At 39.9% G+C, this 22,401-nt stretch overlaps 1 protein-coding gene across 1 annotated transcript; it reads left to right on the top strand.

The window, feature by feature from the left end:
- The first annotated feature begins 422 nt into the window (after positions 1-422).
- ywhaq (tyrosine 3-monooxygenase/tryptophan 5-monooxygenase activation protein theta) lies at positions 423-21,359 on the top strand. Its single transcript, XM_003215383.4, has 6 exons — positions 423-631; positions 4,735-5,115; positions 18,656-18,779; positions 19,094-19,257; positions 19,839-19,934; positions 20,324-21,359. Exons 2-6 carry the CDS (start codon positions 4,822-4,824, stop codon positions 20,381-20,383), a joined length of 738 nt encoding a protein of 245 aa, XP_003215431.1. The 5' UTR covers positions 423-631; positions 4,735-4,821; the 3' UTR covers positions 20,384-21,359.
- The last annotated feature ends 1,042 nt before the right edge of the window (positions 21,360-22,401 follow it).

Genomic DNA, 22,401 nt, shown 5'->3' with positions numbered 1-22,401 from the left:
CCGCACTGTCTCGTGCCTCGCCCTGGCTCCCAGGGAGGAGCCGCTTTTGCGCATGTGCGAGAGAAAGAGGAGCGGGGAGGGGAAAAGGTGGGGGAGAAAAAGAACGAGGGAGGAGCTGCTTTTGCGCATGTGCGGGAAAAGGAGAACGCGGTAGGGAGAGAGGGAGGAGGGGTTGTAGCGGCGTCCCTATGGCGACAGTGACGTCAGCTCACCCTGGATCTAATTGGAGGAAACCCCGTGGCCCCAGCTGCCGCAAGCACTAGCCAACCGAGCTTGGACCCTGCTGGTTAAGCTACTCCTGTCCGCGGCCGCGCGCACAGGCCACGATTGGTCGCCTGGGACCAAGGAGGCGGGGCTCGGGCAAGGATCGGCATTTCGATTGGCCGATCAGCGAGAGCGCGGGTCCTGCCGCGGAGAGGGCTCGCGCTTTGTGCCAACGCCCTGTAGCAGCGGCGCTGTGCGACGGGAGCGGCTTTCTGTCTCTCTCTCTCTCTTCCTCCCCCGCCCTCCTTCCTCTCTCCTCTCCTCTCTTTCCTTCCGTCCCTTCCTTCTCGGAACAGAGTCGACTGAGCAGAATTAAGGCGCGCGCCGGCTCGGCCTTGCGCCCCCTCAGCAGCAAGAGCAGCAGCAGGTGAGGGAAAGAGGTCGAGAAGGAGAAGCAAGGGAGGGAGAGAGAGGGCGCGAGGGCACGTCCTCCCCGCCGCGCGTGGCCTCGCCTCGCCTCGCCTCATCGCGGTGGCGTCCATTTTGTGCAGGACGGAGGAGCGAGCCGCTGAGGGAAGAGCCAGCCAGAGGGAGGGAAGGGAGGGAGAGGCGCCGCCGCCGCCGCCATTTCGCACCGGCCTTTCCTGGAAGGCAAGGGAGGCGCCCTGGTCGAATGGGCCTTTGCTTCCCTGTTCGCTCCCCCCTCCGCCTCCTTCCCTTCCTGCCGCCCTTCCGGAGGGGAGGTGGAGGAGCCCTTCCCTTTCTTCCCATTATCCCTCCTTCCTTTGTACCTCCTTCCTGAGCCCCTTCTCTTTGCCGTTTTTCTTTTCCCCTTCTTTTCTTACCTCCCTTCCCCCCTCTCTTTTCTTCCCTTCCTTTTGGGGGGAAGAGGAGAAGCAATGGGGGATGATGTATTGTCGAAGGTTTTCATGGCCGGAATCACTGGGTTGCTGTGAGTTTTCCGGGCTGTATGGCCATGTTCCAGGGCCTTTCCACACAGCCCTATATCCCAGAATATCAAGGCAGAAAATCCCACATTATCTGAATGTGGACTCAGATAACCCAGTTCAAAGCAGATATTGTGGGATTTTCTGCGTTGATATTCTGGGATATAGGGCTGTTTGGAAGGGCCCCTAGGAGCATTCTCTCTACCGAATACCATGCAGCTGTGAACAAGTCTACATTAGGACCACTAGACGCAGCATTGCCTAGACACGAAGCAAGGAACATGAAAGGCACTGCAGACTAGTCCAACCAGAGAAGTCAGCCATGGCAGAGTACTTGATGAACCAACCTGGACACAGCATTTTATTTGAAAACAGAAATGCTGGACAACTCTAACTACCACTATGCCAGGCTACACAGAGAAGCCATTGAAATCCACAAGCATGTGGACAATTTCAACAGAAAGCAGGAATCCATGAAAACGAACAAAATCTGGCTACCAGTATTTTAAAAAACTCTAAAAATCAGGACAATAAATAAAGAGCAACGCCCAGAAGACAGGGGAATACCAGACATGAATAAATCAGGGCCAGCTAACACCTCCCAACAAAGAATTTCCCCAGGCAGGAAGCAGCCAGCCATTGAAGCTGCAAGGCCATTCAGTGCTAATCAAGGTGGCCATTTGCAACGTCCACGCCTGCCTCAGGCAGTCAAGAGCTCTTTCTCCCACTCTGGACAAATAACCCAGCTCAAAGCAGATATTGTGGGATTTTCTGCCTCAATATTCCATTGTTTCCAGCAGATTCCTCAACTTGTGAGGATGCCTGCTATAGATGTGGGAGAAATGTCAGGAGAGAATGCTTCTGGAACATGGCCACACAGCCTGGAAAACTCAACAGCAGTGCAAAATAGTTTTATTTCTTGCCTGCCTCTCCTCAGTTTCGATAAATAGATCTACAGGGCATTCATTGACTTTTTTTTTCACATGCCTTTTGGTTTTCCTAATAAAATAATAGAATCATTAAGAGTAATCCATTACAGTTACAAAGAAATGGTGTCTTTCAACCAAAAGTTTGAAAGAAATGTACTGAGATACTATGGCTAGTTTCCTGTTCAACACCTATGATAATCCTAACTGCTGGGAATTCATGTTTGTGGTCATGAATAACTGAATGCGACTCCAAAAATCTACATTAATTGAAACATTTCTGAGGGTGCTTTCACACAGTCCTATAACCCAGAATATCAAGGCAGGAAATCCCACAGTATCTGCCATATATTCCAGTTCAAAGCAGTAAATGTGGGATTTTATTCAGCTGTGTGGAAGGGGCCTAAGGTGCTAGAGATTGAAGCACTGGACAGTAACATCTATAGCATGCTGCAATTCATGTGATATATTAGGTCAAGGAGGGGTCTCCATCTCATTTCTCCTTACCACCTCCTTTCTCTTCTCCTCTTTCTTCCTCTCTTCTTTCTCATCTTCCCTTCTTTCCCCCATTTTCCTCTTTCCCTTCTTCCCCTCCCAGTCTCCTTTCCCTCCTTTCTGCGGACAAAGATTTCACACCTTGGGTGTGCCCTCCTCTTTCTCCTCCCTCCCTTCTTTTTCTCCCTTTCACCCACTTCTGGGGCCCTTCCACACACCTTTAAATCCCAGAATATCAAGGCAGAAAATCCCACAATATCTGCTTTGAACTGGGTTATCTGAGTCCACACCGCCATATCATCCAGTTCAAAGCAGATATTGTGGGATTTTCTGCCTTGATATTCTGGGATATAGGCATGTGTGGAAAGGCCCCTGGCTTCTCCTGTCGGCCCCTCTTTTTGGCTTTGTTCCTCTTCCTCATTTTCTTGCTTTCCCTGCTAGGTTTACCCACATCAGGGTGCATCTACACTGCAGAGTGAATGCAGCATGACACCCCCCCTTTAACAGCCATGGCTCAGTGCTGTGGAATCCAGGGTCTATAGACTGGTGAGGCACCTGCCCTCTTTGGCTGAGGGCCCTTCCACACAGCTATATAAACCAGAATATCAAGGCAGAAAATCCCACAATATCTGCCTTGAACTGGGTTAGCGGAATCCACACTGCCATATAACCCAGGTCAAAGTAGATAGTCTGGATTTTATATGGCAGTGTAGAAGGGGACAATTTATGGTTTTCTACTGACAGTAATTGACTCAAAATCTTCAGTCTTCTGAGGGCCTTTCCACACAGCCATATAACCCAGAATATCAAGGCAGCTGTGTGGAAGGGCCCCCAGAATATCAAGGCAGATCATCCACAATATCTGCATTGAACTGGGTTATCTGAGTCCACGCTGCCATATATTCCAGTTCAAAGCAGATAATGTGGGATCTTATTCAGCTATGTGGAAGGGGTCAGAGATGGCTAAAGACCCGGTAAAAGGGCAACACCCAGGAGTCCACAGGATCAAGCCATACCAGGCAAAGGAGGGGTGTCTACTGCGTTAATTCAGCAGTGTAGACGCAGCCTTAAGTCTCTCCCCCACTCGGCCTCCCTATTCTGGCCCCGCATGCCTCTGACGCCCTTCTGCACATGTCTTGCATTCTTATTAAAGGCTGCCGTTGATTTTGAAGGCTTGATTCTTATTTCTGCAAATAGCACTCCCTCTCCCCCCCTCAAAATGACTTGATCTCTTCACTTCTGATTTACAGAAGAAGAGGCTAAGTATCTTTCTGATGCTGTTGAATTGCAGCTCCCATCCTTTACGGCTAATGATGCTGAGTAGAATTGATTGGAACCACAGTTCAACTGCAACATCCAGAAGGGCACATTTTCCAATCCTAAAGTAGGGATCTCTGCCCTGATCACTGTTTCTAAGCATTGTGGGTGTATCTGCACTGCACAATTAATGCAGTTCCACATTACGTTAAGGGTCATGGCCCAGTGCTATGGGATCCTGGGAGTTGCGGTTTTATAAGGTCTTAAGCCTTCTCTGTCCGAGGTGTCTGGTACCTCACCAAACCACAACTCTCAGAATTTTACAGCACTGAGCCACTGTCCTTAAAGTAGTGTCAAACTGCATCAGTTCTACAATGTAGATGCAGCCTTAATCCCAGCAACACAGTTTGAAGCTGTATTGTATGGATCTACTCCAGACCTGCACAACCAGTGACCCTCAAAGTGTTTTAGTCTTCATCATTTTGACCATTGGACAGCGCTAGGGCTCCTGGGAGGTGGATTCCCAAACATCTGGAGGGCCACAGATGGTGCCAGTCTAGTGTACATTGATTATATAGTGCAGATTCAAACTGTATTATGTGGCAATGGAGATCTGATTGCTATCTTAGGATGGATCTACACCGCCATATAATCCAGTTCAAAGCAGATAATCTGGATTGTATATGGCAGTGTATATGGGACCTTAGGTAAGCCTCAGGGAGGATGATCATTTGACCTTTTCTGAAGCTATGTTTGTTCTATTCTTGCATTTACATTGGCAACACTTCACTGCTGCTATTCTCACTGGCCTGATTTCCCGCATCCATAGTAGCTCCTCCAGTTGCTTTGAGCAATTGCTTACTTGGAATAAGCGCAAGTTTCAGAACATCTCCTTGTCTTTGCAGGTTTTCTGGTGCCTTCTCTTGACTGTGTGAAAGGCCTCTCTCCTCCCCAAGTTAGTTGTCTCACTGCTTTTACTGCTACTGGCCAACATGGAGAAGACCGAGATGATCCAGAAGGCCAAGCTGGCTGAGCAGGCGGAGCGCTATGATGACATGGCTACCTGCATGAAGGCAGTGACAGAACAGGGAGCTGAATTGTCCAATGAAGAACGCAATCTGCTTTCTGTGGCGTACAAGAATGTTGTAGGGGGGCGGCGCTCTGCTTGGCGGGTGATCTCTAGCATCGAGCAGAAAACTGATGGCAATGACAAGAAGATGCAGCTTGTCAAGGACTACCGAGAGAAAGTGGAATCTGAGCTTAAGTCCATCTGTACTACGGTTCTGGTAGGTTGGTTTCATCTTGCATATGATTAAACTGCTATCCATATGATAGAGAATTAAATGGAAGAATCCCTCTTTGCTATTCATTAATTGTGTTTTATGTCTTACCCAAAGAGACAGTTTTGAACAGGCTGATAGAAAATATAGAATTTCATAGTGCTGTGCTGTTGGAAATTTTAAATTGGCCAATAGAAGCTTAGTTCTAATTCATAGAGCAACTTCTAATGACTTTTCACCTACTAGCTTGTATTGCTGTTGCCTGTGCATTACTATATTATCTTTTAGACTGTTTTGAGAACATCTACTAGAAATAATGGCGAACAAGCAAGGGAATAGTCATGTCAGGAGATGATTGTGAAAAAAAAAGCAAATACTGCCTACTGTAACAACCCAAAATATAGGCAATAGGCATGCTGCGATAACAAAACTCATAGCATTTTATATTTTGAGTATATTTTATTTTTATTAAACATGTTTCTATGATGATTAAAGAGTATGACTTTGGCAGTTACTGCTTTTTTAGTTTTCCACACCTGGGGCCCCATGCCATTCTTGCTAAGTATCATGTGCTTAATAGATTATATAGAGTACTGATTTGACATTATTTCCACACTATTTTACAATTGTCTATTTTAACTGAAAAGTAAACTTTTTAATTGCAGGAAACATCGTATTACTGCCAGAAGGGGTTTAAATAGTATTTCTTCAAGTATGGGTTTACTATAAAAATGTGGATTTGAAGGAATACCCTTGATACACATACATGCACATATATACAGTAAACACATTTTGAATTATTTTGACAGAGTAATACCTAATAAACACAAGAAAATTAAGAGAATATTTTCTAAATATATACTCTTGGATAGACGGTCATGAAACTTCAAGGCTGACCTTATGCTTTCAAAATTATTTTTATATTCTCTTTAATTTTTAAAAGCATATACTTGGGTCTAATACATTTTAACAAACTGCTGTGCGTCCATATTTGCCCACAGGTACGAAGATAGCATGTCAAGTTGTTACTTGATTATTGTAATGCAGGCTAGTATTCATGCACCACACATTTTGCAGCAGTTGAGGAAATACACCACTGCTAAGTTTTGGTTTAAATGCTTTAATTGTGTTCTTTTAGGCTTAAAAGGAATGATTAAGGTTTTCAGTAGCATCAGTACATAGTAATTGAACCCTTCCCCCCAAAAAAGATTTTATTTGCAGTATAGATAATAAAGGAGTAAAAATTGAGTTGTGTTTTTTTTTTTTAAAAAAAAGCAAACTGGTACTAAAAAGGTAACATTTCGTTCAACTAGAAAATATTTGATTTTATTAAGTTAAGTGCTGATACTAGAGACTATTGAGAACTTGAAAGGCACCTGCTTTTTTCTGATGTTTAATATAACAGTAATAAGGATGCCAGTTGGGTTTTGAGTGCCCCAAGGGTAAAGCACCATTACCAAAAAACCTATCTCTCCTAATTGCATCCCAACACGTTTCTGATAATGAGGACACCAAAGAGAGGGTGGCCTCAGATGTTCATTGCAGTGGGCAGGGGATTTGAATCAAGAGATTCAATTTCAACAAAATAAGATTTTATTGGAAGCCTTGTTTGTAGGACTTTAATGCTGGGATCAGCAACCTGGGCAAAGTAGCCTCCAGTGGCCTAGGGGATAAAAGCCTTGTGACTTGAAGATTGGGTTGCTGACCTGAAGGCTGCCAGATTTGAATCCCACCTGGGGAGAGCACGGATGAGCTCCCTCTATCAGCTCCAGCTCCATTCAGGGACATGAGAGAACCCTCCCACAAGGATGGTAAAACATCAAAACATCCGGGCGTCACCTGGGCAACGTCCTTACAGACGGCCAATTCTCTCACTTCAGAAGCAACTCCGGTTGCTCCTGACACCAAAAAAAAAAAGCAACCTGGGCATTCTAAAACTTGTTGGACTGCAGTCCCTCAGCATTGATTGATGATAGTTACAGTGTGGCCACATCTTGAGGGCCTGTCACTTTGAATGAAGCTTGGGCACTTTGTGAGCAGGGAAGTTCTTTAGCACAGTCAGATGATTATTTGCCTGAATATTGTTAACAGACTAGATGCTGTGTTTTGGATTAGGTGCAGTTTCCAATCTGTTCTTAAAGGCTAACACAAGTCAATGTGTTAGCCTTTAAGAATAGATTGTCAAGTTAAACTATTTCTGAAAACCTGGTTCTGGCTTACTTAAACAGTCTGCTGATGGAAAGCTTTCAATTCACTCAAATGTAATGGGTATGCCTCTGGATCTTGACTAGTATGTGCAGGTTAAATTGTTGAGCAATCCACAGTGTGAAATTTAGGGAGCTCACCCTGTGAAATTCATTAAATCGACAAGCAGTTTGAATGCATGCATGCAAACAGATTATATTATTAATTGAGGTTAGTGCATTCTATTTTACCTAAAAGAGCATGAGTTTTAAAGTTCAATTTTTACATCCTCTTGCTCTTAAACCTGTGGTAGGAAATTCTGAGCAGTGTAGACTCCCCTGCCTTTTGTTAGATCCAAGAGAGACCTTTTTTCACACCAAAAGGAAGTAAATAGAATTCACCTGTGGTTTTTGAGGAAGCCTCCACCTGATTCTAAAATATCTTTGGGGGGAGGACATAATAGAATTGCTCATGTCCCCTAAAGGGTGTGAGAGGCATTTTTCAGTTAAAAATATGTGTAGGGGTAGTAGGATACTGTATACAAGCTGCATTTTGCCTGCCTATGTATCATAGTGAAGGTCAGGTATCTCCTGTAGCCCAACATTTAGCTGCATTATATAAGTACATTGCCATATAATGCAGTTAAACTGCACAATGAAACTGCATTATATAGTAGTGTATATGTAAGCCAGTCTATGGTCTATGTAAGCCAGTTAAACTTTAGAAAACAAATGTTGTTGGGATATAGTCAGCTCTCCACATTTGTAGACCTAATTTTTGCAAATGTGATTATTCAGTCTTGATTTAAAATATTCACTCTAGAAATCTCCCAGTCCTCCGTTGCAGTTTTGTCGTTAGATCTGGTGGTTGTTACCCATAGAAAAGTGCTTGATGAGCTAGAGATTCCTAGAAAGGTGTTCTTTTAGTTTTTTAAAAAAAGTTTTTCTAATTGTGTTTTTCCAACCTTTAAAGGACTGGCTATATAATCCAACTAATGCTGAACAGCTGTATCCTTGCACAGTGGACTGATTTGAGTATAACTTTAATGTAAAAATTGTGTCTTAAAGCTTCTTTTCTCAAAAGCTTCATTGCAGAATAAAAGCTTTGTGGGAAAAACGCTTGCAATTTTTCTTAATATGTCAAAAGTATTTTGTGCAAGGGCTAGTAATCCAGCTATGTTAATAGCCTAGAATATGTAGTATAAATTATAACAGACATGAGTAAATACGACTTCTCTTAAAATATTTGATAGGATAACATGGAACAAAATAGTTTCAGTCAAAACACCCTTGATATTTGATATACAAATACGATAGCATAATGTGCATAATTGGATTTTTCAAAATGGAATCTGGGAGGATATTTGGTCAGATTCTGTGGCTAAACCCACAGTCTGATGTTGGGCAAGTTAAACTTTCATAGCCTCTGAAGAAGGCGGTGTCAAACTTCCTCTGAAGAAATCTTTGCCAAGAAAACCTCCTGATAGATTTGCCTTAGGGTTGCCATAAGTTGGAAACAACATGAAGGCAAATCCTGTGATTTTTATTGCAACCAGATTGTTTAGTAACTGCAAGATAAATAACAAATAATAAAAATTAATACAGCAGAGTAATAAATGATAGTAATTAAACGAAATAAGTATGTTTAAAAGCAAGATAATGGTATTGGGTTGTGAATGAAGGAATCTGAGTGAAGATTGTGCTGACATAAAATCATGACTACGATGCAATGCTGAAAAGATTTTGCATTGATTTGGGGAAAGCAGTGAGCAATACGTTCTCATTTTACTGCATCAAGCTGGTGAGTTCACATGACCTTCAAGAGGAACTGGGATCCATGTGATCAGTAAGCCTTGGAACATGATCCTTACTGATAATAATGGGGTATTTTCCCTACTATTTCTTTATCAATTTCATAAGGAGAGTCTGGTGTAAAAATGTGACAAGGGGGCAGTGGCCATTTTTTATAATTTGAGTAGTGGCCTGTTTTCCATGCATATCCAGGCTCTTTAACATGACTGAATAACATCCCAGGTCCAGGTATTAGTTATAATCCATGGAATTCTCCATAGACTCTACCCATTGTTTCTTTTTCTAAACAGGAAGTCCATTTCAGCTTTAAAAACCTCAAAATGGGAAATGTGTTGTTTCAATGAGGTCTGGTGTACAGACTTTCATTAACTGAGAGTTGCCTCTGTGATTCTTCTTGTTTTGATGGCACTCAAACACACATAGGCACACACAAATTCCCAGTAGTGTTTGGAGTCAGAAAAAATGACTGGGAAGAAGGTTCCCGTGTTTCACATGCAGCATATTATGACCTCTTGCTACATAATAATGGGATACAGCGGCTTCATTGCTCTTTGGGGGATTGATTGTGAACTAGAAGAGTGAATTGCAATGAACGTTGCACATCTGTAGTGCTAGATTCCCAGTCCCCTTGAAGGTGTGTTTCCACATCTGAAACATGTTGTAAATATGGGCATGACATAAATCTCTCCCATGCCTGCTAGCAGGTGCTTGACCCTGAGAAGCAGCCCACCTCTGATTTAGTAAAAAATTAAAAGAATGGTGTAGCTGCAGGCCAGACTGAGCTGTTTGTATCTGGTACACACTGAAGAGAACTCGCTTTGAAAGAACCCAGAGTGGTGGAAGGGTTGGCATTTTAGAAAAGCCTGGGGGTAGGGGAAGCATCTTGATTGGGTGGTGTTAAGTGTAATAATATGAGTCAAGAATAGGGCTCTACAGTCACCTATATATCCACTGCCAGGACTCTGCACCTGACACATTGTATATGTGACCTTATTGTTTAATTGATTTGTTTTTATACTGTTGAGCTTTAATATTGTCTGTTCTGCCTGGGCCTTGGCCCCATGTAAGCCGCCCCGAGTCCCTTCAGGGAGATGGGGTGGGGTATAAAAATAAAATAATTATTATTATACTCGGGACAATGAGGGATCGCCTAACTATATGGGTGTGCAGAATTTTATACTGATATAAGGTGAAATTATTTTGGGATAATCCATGCCCCAGTTTACAATTTGATATATCAAGGTATGGAAAAATTACTGGAAAATTCTACAACCTCACATGTTTTACCAAGGTTGTATTTTTGGGAGACATGAATTTGGGAATATTTTTCTGTAGAATGATAAATATCTAAAAATGGGTGTTCATTTATTTAAACTTTTTAAAAAGTGTAACAATTAGCAGTGTGCATTATGTGATCATTGCAATTCCTCGTCTTGGTATCCTTTTCTTAATTCTTATAGGAATGAATGGGTTATATCTGCTTGGCATTTTGGAAGACTAGAAGATGCATTTTTTTCTGTTTGCTTATGTTGATGGCTTCTGCTGTTCTTGGTAGTTTTTGTCTGGTCCTACCCAAGTGGCGAAACAGCTTCCTTTCAGTTCTTTTATGGGAACGAGAGAGTGGACCTTCTTGGTGGCTGCCCCTCAATTCTGGAACTTCCTGTCCAGGGAAGCCAAATGACCCCTCCCAGTTGTCCTTTCAGTGGCAGGCTAAAACCTTTTTATTCAGACAGACTTTTAAAGATGAAGGTTTTTAAGATCAAGTCGAGGGGTGCTATGGTTTTTAACTTTGAATGTGTTTTAATGGATTTTAACTGAAATTTTTAATACTGTTTATATTTAATTCTGTTCTAATATTTGCATATTTGTATATTTTAAATTGTATTTTAATTCTTTTATGTTAAGCTGCTTTCAGTCTCCTTTGGAAGAGAGAAAGTTTGGGTATAAATAGTTATAATAATAATTAGCAACAATTAAAAAACCCTAATCTCAATTTTCAGTTATTATCAGAATAAACTGTACTTTGTATATAACAAACACCATAATTTTATGCTAAATAAAATTATACATAATATATTTTTATTCCTAAATTAACACAGTTTCTATAAATCTATGGTAGATGCTAATATAGCATTTCCCTCAAAAAATCTTTCCACGAAAAAATGTGGTTTATTTCCCATGGTTCCAGCATTTCTGGAAATTGGGGTAAAGGTAGGAGATGTGAGTTCTGATGTTTGTGTTAGCATCATTATAGTGGCTAAAGAAAAAGCAAAGATTGCAACCTGATAATGGTAGGAATGTTGCATATAAACTTGGATTGACAAAAGAACTGAATACAAGGACACCCTTGTACCTATTCTTGACTTCATTTTCCTAGACACAGATGTCCACTGCTATCCTAGTTTACTTTCCAATGCAAGGTTGTCATCTAAGCCTCCTTCCTTGTCCCATCCCCATGATGTTTCTCAAGAACATCTGTTCTGGGTCCAGTTATTTCCTTTAGAGAAGCTTAAGAAAAGGCTAGTCCCCATATTTCATGCTTTCTTGTTGCTACAGCTCTGTTCTCACTGTTGGCTATTCTTCTAGGAAAATATTGTGAGTTATCTACGGTAGAGGGTTGTGTGAGGGCATCCTGGAATATGTATGGAAGACTTAAAAATAAATAGTATAGCAAGAGCTTGGCAAAGTTACTTTTTATAATAAAACTCTCAGGATCTCCAGATTCTGATACAGTAGAGTCTCACTAATCCAAGCTAAACGGGCCGGCAGAAGCTTGGATAAGCGAATATCTTGGATTATAAGGACTGATCAAGGAAAAGCCTATTAAACATCGAATTAGGTTATGATTTTACAAATTAAGCACCAAAACTTCATGTTATACAACAAATTTGACAGAAAAAGTAGTTCAATACACAGTAATGTTATGTTGTAATTACTGTATTTACGAATTTAGCACCAAAATATCACGATATATTGGAAACATTGACTACAAAAATGGCTTGGATTATCCAGAGGCTTGGATAAGCGAGGCTTGGATTAGTGAGACTCTACTGTAGTTATAATCTGAAGAAATGAGCTATCCATTTCATAATATGAAATAAACTTGCTATTTCCTTGACTTTCAAAACCATAAAAATAACAGGATTGCCTGAAGTGTAGTTCGGGTTATAGCTTCTAAGGCAAATTTGGACTAACTAGCTGCAGAACATTTATTTCTTCTACCCTAATAGTATGGAATTAATAAATAAAGTATTTTTTGAGGATTTTATTAAGAAATACTTCCATTTGAGGATAATTTATGTAGAATGCAAACTTACATTGAACCCTGTGAAATGAAGATGAAAGTGTGCTATCAAGGATCTTGAGATAAAAACTGATGCACTGAAGCAAAATAAAGCCAGTCTGACATAGATGTTTGAGCATTGGAGTAGGACAACAGGTTCTGAATCCCCACTCAACCATGGAAATCCACTAGGTAATCTTGAGCAAGTCACATTGTCTCAGCCTCAAATGAAAGTAAAGGCAAACACCCACTCCCACTGAACAAATGTTTGCCAAGAAAAGCTGTGATGGTTTTGCCTTAGGATTGCCATAAGTCATAAATTATTTGAGGGCGCAACAATAACAAATGCAAAATGGGGTGTTTGTTGAAACATTTATATTTCTTACCAAACCTGGATGGCTTCATATTCATAATACAGTGTCCCCTCTGGCCCTGCAAACTCTGGGTCTGTGATTTCAGCTAACTGGGGGTCATTTTGCTCCATGTTATTAAATAGTGGTGATGTGAACATAGACATGCTGAAATAGGCACATTTATTTAATTATATGCAGCCTGTTCATCCTCATTTTTTGTGTCTGCATGAGTACCTGGAACTAAATCTCAGATGTGATGAGTCCACTGTTGGCAACAGTGAACATGTATATCTTTTGCATATGACCTTATTGCACAGGTACTCAAGTTAAACTTAGGGATAGTAGTTACCAATTTTCCCTGTCTCCATAGGTCACACGCCACAGCAAGCCAGAATAATTCTGCTTTACCTCTGCAATCCATCCCAAAATGGTGAAATAATGTTTTGTATGCATTACTTCTTTGAGATGTCTTGCTGTGTATTTTTCATGCCATAATGCCTGAAAATCATACTGATCTTTTAAAAAAAAATGGGGGAGAAGTGAGGCTTTAGGGGTTGAACTTTCACCATTCCTCCGTTATAGTGTTCAGTACATTTAAACATTCTAAAATTAGTTTGTCTTCTCAGTCTTCCATCCAAATATAATCAAAGATGACCCTGATTAGCTTCCAAATCAGATAGGACCTGCTATTCTTGGTTAACAACTGGTCTTAGTACAAGGGAGAAAATTATTTCGTTTCATTTCATTTTCCATAGCCTCAAGATTATATGAAGCTATTCCTATAAAAAGAACAAAGAAAACAATACCAAGATCAGTAATTGCAATGATCAGATACTCTATATTGGCTTACCTGAAAGTGGTCTTGTTCCATAGTTTTAAGGGGAAAAAAGTTCATGAAACAAACTGTTGTGAGGTTGTGAATGTTCCCAGTTTTTTGCCCATGCCTTCATGTCTCTTATCACATGTCTTGAGTTGGGACATGGACACTTACTGGGTTATCCCAGAATAATTTTTCCTCAGGCTTTTAGAAAAAATAAGGGCATTTTAATGGGTTTTTCTTCTCTATTTATAAGCCATGAAGCTTATTTGGATATCGCTTGCATCCATTCGGTAATTACATCTTCATCATCCTTATTTCAAGTTCTGAAATCTGATATACTCCCGAATTGCCCACATGGGTAAACTAAGATAATGACACCTTTATTTTATACACAAAATTATTCAAAATATTGTATATAAACGTGCCTTTAGGTTATGTGAATAAGGTATATATAAAAGATAATAATAATAATAATAAACTTTATTTTTATATCCTGCCCCATCTCCCCAAAGGGACTCGGGGCGGCTCACAACAGGGACAAGCCCGAAACAATGACACAACATATTTGCCAAAAACTTAAAACATTTCAACGATACACAAAATAAAATAATGGACAATATATTAAAATCCAAGCAGATAAAATCAGAGTAATTAAAAGCAAACCAGCGGGGACAGGTTTCATAAAGTGCTGTATCATGGAAATGAGTAACAGTGATAAAGTGCCATATGCTTTTAAAACATAAAGAAGTATTCTGATGACAGCTCTATTGGACCTATTCATTCAAACCCGCTCTGGAACAACCATGTTTTCAATTCCCGGCGGAAAATGGGCAGGGAAGGAGCTAACCCGATCTCCTTAGGGAGAGAGTTCCAGAGCCGGGGGGCCACTACTGAGAAAACCCTCTCCCTCGTCCCCTTTGAGACAAAGGTGGGAGTGAGAGGAGCACCTCCCCGGATGATCTTAGGGTTCGTGTTGGTTCATAGGAGAGGAGGCGATCACGGAAATAGGCAGATCCTGAACCGTTTAAGGCTTTATAGGTAATAACCTGCACCTTGAATTGGGCCCGGAAACTTATTGGTAGCCAGTGGAGCTGTTTAAACAAAGATAACTGAATTTTGTGATTAGACTTGGATCCCGTCTCATGTACATATATACAAAATTGATATTCTAAAACCTGAAATCCAAAACATTTCAGATATGGGGTTATTCAACTTGTATGATGCAGGATATGTAAGAACGCAGAACAATTCCTGCATGCATATGTCATGTTACATGGCTGTGGCTTTACATATACTGTACAGCATACATTAGTCTAGGGTGGAAATAACAGTTGTTTTGTTGTTAATGAAGACATATAATAAACCCACAATTATAATAAAATTATTTTGGGTTAGCGCCTCTTGTCACCTTTAATTTTTTTTCCTTCAAGCTAAATTGGAATGAGTGGAGCCCTGGTGGTGAATTGTGTTAAAGCACTGAGCTGCTGAACTTGCAGACTGAAAGGTCGCAGGTTTAAATCCCGGGAGCGGAGTGAGCACCCGCTGTTAGCTCCACCTTCTGCCAACCTAGCAGTTCAAAAACATGGCAATGTGAGTAGATCAATAGGTACTGCTCCAGCAGGAAGGTAACAATGCTCCATGCAGTCATGCCGGCCACATGACCTTGGAGGTGTCTATGGACAACGCCGGCTCTTTGGCTTAGAAATGGAGATGAGCACCAACCCCCAGAGTCAGACATGACTGGACTTACCGTCAGGGGAAACCTTTACTAAATTGGAATGAAGTATGGTAGTACAGTAGAGTCTCACTAATCCAAGCCTCGCTTATCCAAGCCTCTGGATAATCCAAGCCATTTTTGTAGTCAATGTTTTCAATATATCATGATATTTTGGTGCTAAATTCGTAAATACAGTAATTACAACATAACATTACTCCGTATTGAACTACTTTTCTGTCAAATTTGTTGTATAACATGAAGTTTTGGTGCTTAATTTGTAAAATTATAACCAAATTTGATGTTTAATAGGCTTTTCCTTAATCCCTCCTTATTATCCAACATATTCGCTTATCCAAGCTTTTGCTGGCCCGTTTAGCTTGGACAAGTGAGACTCTACTGTACTAGTAAAGAATGTATTTAACATTGAGCAAAACCCACAAACAGCGATCTCTTTTGATAAAATGTGCTACACTTTCCTTGAAATTACAAATTGGGTAGAAGTGAAACATTACTAAGCAATAGATCACAATGATAGTGCTGTTGAAATTCAGCGGAAAGGCTGTTTCCAGAATTTCTTTTTGCAAATCCACTCCTGATTGGGCTTAGTAGAGACCCCTGCTGGAAGAAGTTGAAAGAACAATGTAAGTATTAAGTATCAAGCACCAGAAGAAGGAAAGGGGTTTCGACTTTTTGGAGATACCTTTCAGCAGCATTGTAACATAATTTCGAACATAAGGGTCTTGTGTTTGTTCAAAAGTAAAAATGACTTAAACCTTCCGCTGGAACTGAACTGGGTTGTTCTCCAGTATAGTGGTCCTATTAAATGTAGCTTTTCTTGAGAAGGTGAGAGAGGGCAAAGACATTGGAGTGTGTCATAGGGAGGTAGCTATCCTTTGCACTGGATTGACACAGTCTCTGTTCAACTGTAGCCATTCAAATAACTTAGTAAGACAAAGTTGTATGTTGTATATTTTAGTGTCCCTGTTAGATAAAGGTTGATGTGACAAAAAATATGAAACATTAAATCAGAACTTCAAACTTTTCATGTTACGGGCTGCTAGGAATTGTGGGAGTTGAAGACCAAAACACCTGGAGGGGCAAAATTTGCCCATGCCTGGGTTAATCACTAACATTGTCAACAGATTTTCTTTCTTAATTAGAAACGTGTCTATTTTGTGCTAATTTCACAAATTATAAAAGTGATACAGTACCTACATTTGAACAGCACCAGCACTCCGCGTTTTTAGCAATTAAACCTCTCTAGAGGTCTTTAAATAGAGGCTAAATGGCCATCCAGGGGTGCTTTGATTGTGTGTTCCTGCCTGACCGAAGGGAGTTAGACTGCCCTTTGGGAATCTCTTCAGTGAAATCTCCTTTTCTGGAGGTTTTTGGGCTAAGGCAGGATGGCTGTGTAATGGAAGGACTTATACTGTGTCTTCTTGCCTGGCTGAAGGGGTTGGACTAGATGGCCTTTAATTCAATTATTCCCTCTCCTGAGCCCCTTCTTGCCTTTGTTTTCCTTCATGTTGTCTTCCGCCTATTATGGGCACTTACTCTTTGAATCTTTAGAAAAGGGAACTGACAAACTTACTTTGCAAAACTAGATTACATTGGTATTGAGAAATGTCATTTCTGAGGGGTTAGGCCTGTGAAGAAAAAGGAATCATCACCTGGGGAAAATCATGACCCACACTCGAAAACTGCAAAATTGTAGGGTATAACCAGTGACTTTGATAGAAGGAGTGTATTTAAACCTATGGGGAGAGGCACTTTCCTGTACTTCCTCTGTACTTCCTCTGTAGTTTGGTATTTCATCTGAAAAAAGCCCAGGTGATATTTGTATTTGTTTTCATTGGTTCTGAAGAAAGAGGGCATTAGATGATGACCTCACTTATCCTTAGGCACAAAACGTTACAGGGATTATGTAGTTACTAATGCATGAGGCCCTCTTTAACTGGCACTAGACTTCAGTAGAACATGGGCAGTTATTTGGAGCATGCAATGGCAGAAGGACTTTGAACATCCAGTACAGTGTCCCTTGGTATTCACTGAAATTTGGATCCAGGAATCTCTGTGGATATCAAAATCAATGTATGTTTAAGCCCCATTATATATAATGTAATAAAGTGGTATTCTTTATATAAAGTGGCAAAATCACTAGTTTTTTTTTCCTTTGGGAAATATTTTCAACCTATGGATGGTTGAGTCTTTGAATATGGAGGGCTGTGTGTACCAGTTGGTTGTTGTGTGCCTTTCAGATCATTTCTGGCTTGTGGTATTCCCTATATAAAAAGACAAAACAGCTGAAATTAGTGCTGGAAGGAGCCTGAGGATCTCTGAAACTGGTAGGCTGCAAAATCACTGTTGCTGTATTACGCAAGTAACCACACACTTTCAACTCCTTCCTGTTTCACAGTCTCCACCAAGTTGTTTCAACATTCCTGATCTTGGAAGTGAAACTAGCAAAAATTACTGTGCATAATTAATCTTGTAATACTTTATGTCAACTCTCTTTCCTGAAAACATTGTGACTAAAGATTACTGGTAACACCATTTGCTGTTAAATTAGTATTGCCAGTCTCAAAAAAAAAGTCCCTTCCAACTCTTATATAAAATGTTTGAAAAGAAATTTGTCAGGTTTTTTATATATACATTATATCTCTTAGGATCAAATTATTGACAGATCTTTAGAATCAGTTTTGATCTATTTCAGACAAGTCTTATTTTTAATCTAAATAATGGCATTATCCAGTTCTGTATTTTGCCTTTGTCTTAATCTGAAATATACTCTTAGTACATATGGCTTTGGAAGTGATATTGAAAAGGTTATTGTGCCACTGCCATACACAGTACTTCTGCACCACCAAATTTGAGATGGATTCATTCCAGAGTAAGAAAAATCAACTCAAATAATTGTATCATCAGAGATTTGTTCAGACTTTTAAGATAGTTGGACTGTATATTAGAAGCATATTTTTCTTGTGGGTGGTTGATGGAAATTTTCCTCTGGCTTAAAAGGCGATCTTAGCATACAGTGTAAAGATAATACTGACCATGTGTTCTCAATTATCTTTTTAGCTCATTGGCAAGATTTACTTTACAGTACGATTGGCTTCATTCTTCAGACTCCAAAGAAATTTAGCCTTTTTTTTTCTTTTTTGCATAAGTTACTATGATTTTAAAATACCACCTGAGGCATTGACATTGTTTTATTTTACTATTCCTTGTCTCACTAATTCATTATGTGCCCAAGTTTCTGAAAATATATTATTGTGGGTGCATCATATAGCCATGGCAATGATTGTTTCAGAGCAATACTTTTTAACCCACCTAATAAATCATGTCAGTGACCATTTTCATTCTGCCTTTTTTCTGTAGGAGCTGCTGGACAAATACTTAATAGCTAATGCAACTAATCCAGAGAGCAAGGTGTTCTACCTGAAGATGAAAGGAGACTACTTCCGATACCTTGCAGAAGTTGCAAGTGGAGATGACAGAAAACGTAAGTATTGCATTCATTTAAGCCTTTACTTTTTTAGTAAGGCAAAGGTAGTGTAATAAGATCTTGTAAGGCTGTGCCTCTCAAACTATCTGATGTGGGGCACCAGCAATTATGTGACAGACTGGCACCATTGGCTGCGATTTTTTATTTATTTCTGGGACATTTGCTACTAAGGATCAGCAGTTAATGGCTCAGTGCCTGTTCACGGACCGCTATTGAATAGCACTGTTGCAAGAGGAAAAAGCATATCTATATCCTGTATATGAAAGTTGCTCAGTCTTTTCACCTTACCAGTATTTGCTCTTCCATCATAGAAACAATAGAAAATTCACAGGCTGCTTACCAGGAGGCATTTGACATCAGCAAGAAAGAGATGCAACCCACACATCCAATTCGTCTGGGTCTAGCGCTTAACTTCTCTGTGTTTTACTATGAGATCCTCAACAATCCAGAGCTGGCCTGCACATTGGCAAAGACAGTAAGTGACGTAATGGGTGTGGTAACACTACTGTTAAAAAGGAAATGGCTCTATATTTGCTGATATTTTTGGATTCTGAAGTTACATAATGCAGATGTGTTCATATGGTCAGGAGATTTGTAGTATATTGCAGCATACTTTCATATGTTTCTGTGAAATCTTATTAGCTGAAGTATTTGTTATACTTTTAACAGGACCATGTTTGTGGGCACTCAAAATATATTTATTACAATGGAGAGTAGGTCAGTGTTTTTGGGCATCTTGGACTGCAGTTCTGATTACACGATTACAGAGAAACACGTGTAATGAAAATAATTTAGGATTGAGCTAGGTTAATGCATCCTGTAAAGAAAACTATTAACCACTTGTATTTATCCAGAGACTTAAAATTTCAAATATAGTCAGAAACCAGAATTAGTTCTTCCTGATGTAAGGAAATGTTCATTCTCTTTTTCATGTGCTTTGTATGACTGAACATGATAATGATTTTCTCTGCTCATTACTCATTTCTTGAAACAGTTTGCATGAAAATAGGTAGCTTAAACGTAAGAAGGAATAATCTATTTTGTTGTGTTTTATAGGCTTTTGATGAAGCCATCGCTGAACTTGATACACTGAACGAAGACTCATACAAAGACAGCACTCTCATCATGCAGTTACTTAGAGACAACCTCACAGTAAGATGTGCCCAATAATATTTGTATGATAATTGAAACTCTTGAGTTTTCGCTAAGCTGTTGCAGAAGGTGTTTTAAAAAACCAAGTGAACAGCTATCATAGTAAAATTTAATTATCAAATATTTATCAATCAACTTACAGTAGTTCAGTTGACAGCGTGAGAGCACATAGTAATAATTATTGGGGGCAGGGGAATAAATGTTCAACTTCTAATAAAGTTTCTTATGATTTAATTTTGAGACAGTAATATCATTTGGGCTCAATTTTACAAATCAGTTTGATAAAGTTATTTCCCCGTGGGCATTTGCTTAAAGGAAAAATTGAGCGTTTGCAGTTGTAAATGAGCTGTTCTTGTTTTTTTTCTTAATGTGATTGTTCTTCTTTCTAGTTATGGACATCAGACAGCGCAGGAGAAGAATGTGATGCCGCAGAAGGAGCAGAAAACTAAATTGCGTATGGAGTGTCATTCCCCTTCTCAAGAAACCTTTTTACACGTCTCATTCCTTATAGCTCCACTTGGATTTCCTATAGCAAAGAGAACCCATCCATGTGTATGGAAATCAATTTATAGTCTTTTCACACTGCAGCTTTGGGAAAACTCCATTCCTTGATTTGTGTTTGTCCTGGCCTTCCTGGTGTGCAGTTACTGCTGTAGAAAAGTATTAATACTGGCTTAATTTCATATAAACATAAGTAACTTCCAAACACTTATGTAGTGGACTAAAGTTTGTCTGGTATTTAAAAAGAAATTTGAACCAGTTCCTACAAACAACTGTTTTTGTATTGCCATAAAAGACATGAAAATGTAGTTGATACAACTAAAAAGCATCCAACCCAGTTCAATTCCCTACATTCCCTTTTTATTCTTCAGGGGTTATTTGCCGATGTGACTTTCATGTGCGACTGCGTATTCCTTCCTGTAGGATCTGGGAGAATTGGGCCAAATGGGAAGCATAACAGATGCTGCTGACATATATGTACAGCAGCATCTACTGAGTGTTTAATACAGGGACTCTTTTTACTCTTCAGTTGCTGCTGTTCAACTGCTATCCCCCCCCCCCAAATAAAAAATCCACTTACACTCCTGCTTTTGTAGTTCTGGTATTCACTTGATTATTTACTTAGAAGCAGCATGTTACTGCCAGAATACAGGGAGTGCCGTTTTTGGCCGACTAAATTGCATGTCATTCTTAACACTGGAAGGGGGGAAGGAGGTCACGTGTCCAAGTATAAAACTTTTCCATGCAGATTTGTGCACATGTATGAAGGTGTCAAGTTCGTCCAGTGATTTGTTCCGTAGATAGATGGACCACTATTGTGTGTTGCTAATCATTGATTGTAGTCCCAAAAAAGCCTTGTGAAAATGTTAATGCCCTATGTAACAAAATAACATTAAATAAAATTACATTTTATAAACCACTAAACTGTTGCTTTGTAACATTTGCATGCAGCTTCCATTAGAAATATCTCATGTCTAAATAGCTTTACTGAAATAGAACAACCTTCACACTTGTTAGAATTACCCGAATGTGCGCTGCTCTGATGCACTGCATGAAGTTACTATTGGAATACACCAGGAATCTTAACATTCAGCATGTATCCTCTATAATTATGTTTAATGCATTGCAACACTTTTGTGCACGTGTGGGTTAGGTTTTTAAAAAAGAAGAACAAAAACATATCCTTAGGGGCAGAGCATGCAAATGACTAAAATGAGGGATCTTGCTCATTTCTTCGTTGCCACCATGATATGGCTGAATTGTCATGTACAGCAAGAGATCTGTATATGAGCTATTTCAAAATAAGATTTATTTTCAGTGTTGATTATTCAGTCTTCTGGTTAGCATTATTAGCAATGAAGGCGGACATGGATGTGGGATCAGGAAGGTTTGAGATAAGTTTCTGTAGGAACCAGTATTCCTCATCCTTCACTAGGAAAATTGTATTATATGCATCCTAAAGCACATTTTACATTGGCAACAAAAAATAAAAAAACTCGTAGACACTCTTGATGGCAAAGCAGATAAAAGGCTTTTATAATTAGGTGGTACAAGGAGAAATCATACATAAGCACAACTTTATGAAGGACAGTGAAATAGCAAAATGGATTACATGGACCATTTGTTGACAGCCAAGAAGCGGAGCTGTTACTTTATAAGCTGTAAAGCAATGTTCTATTTAAAGCAGAGACCTTTTGTTGAGACCTAACGCAGGAATTTTTAAAGTCTTGTCTTATAGACCATTCTCTTTCTAAAGCAAAAGGCAGTTTTTTGGGTGCCCAGTACTTTGCAGCTGTTCTCAGTTCTGAATATTGAAGAGGCTGGTAGTTTCAGATGGCTGTCCCTTTTTCACCAGCTGTGTTATGTTCACTCTCCAGGATCAACTAGAAATATTGGGCCTTGCTGATGTTGAGAGTTTCAGTGACAGACTGGAAGGAGTAAAGAATGGAGTCTCTCGATATGTTCT

Source organism: Anolis carolinensis, chromosome 1, assembly GCF_035594765.1.
Source record: "Anolis carolinensis isolate JA03-04 chromosome 1, rAnoCar3.1.pri, whole genome shotgun sequence".
Taxonomy (NCBI): Eukaryota; Metazoa; Chordata; class Lepidosauria; order Squamata; family Dactyloidae; genus Anolis; species Anolis carolinensis.
Note: the sequence above shows the minus strand (reverse complement) of the source record. Positions and strands in the feature narration are given on the sequence as shown.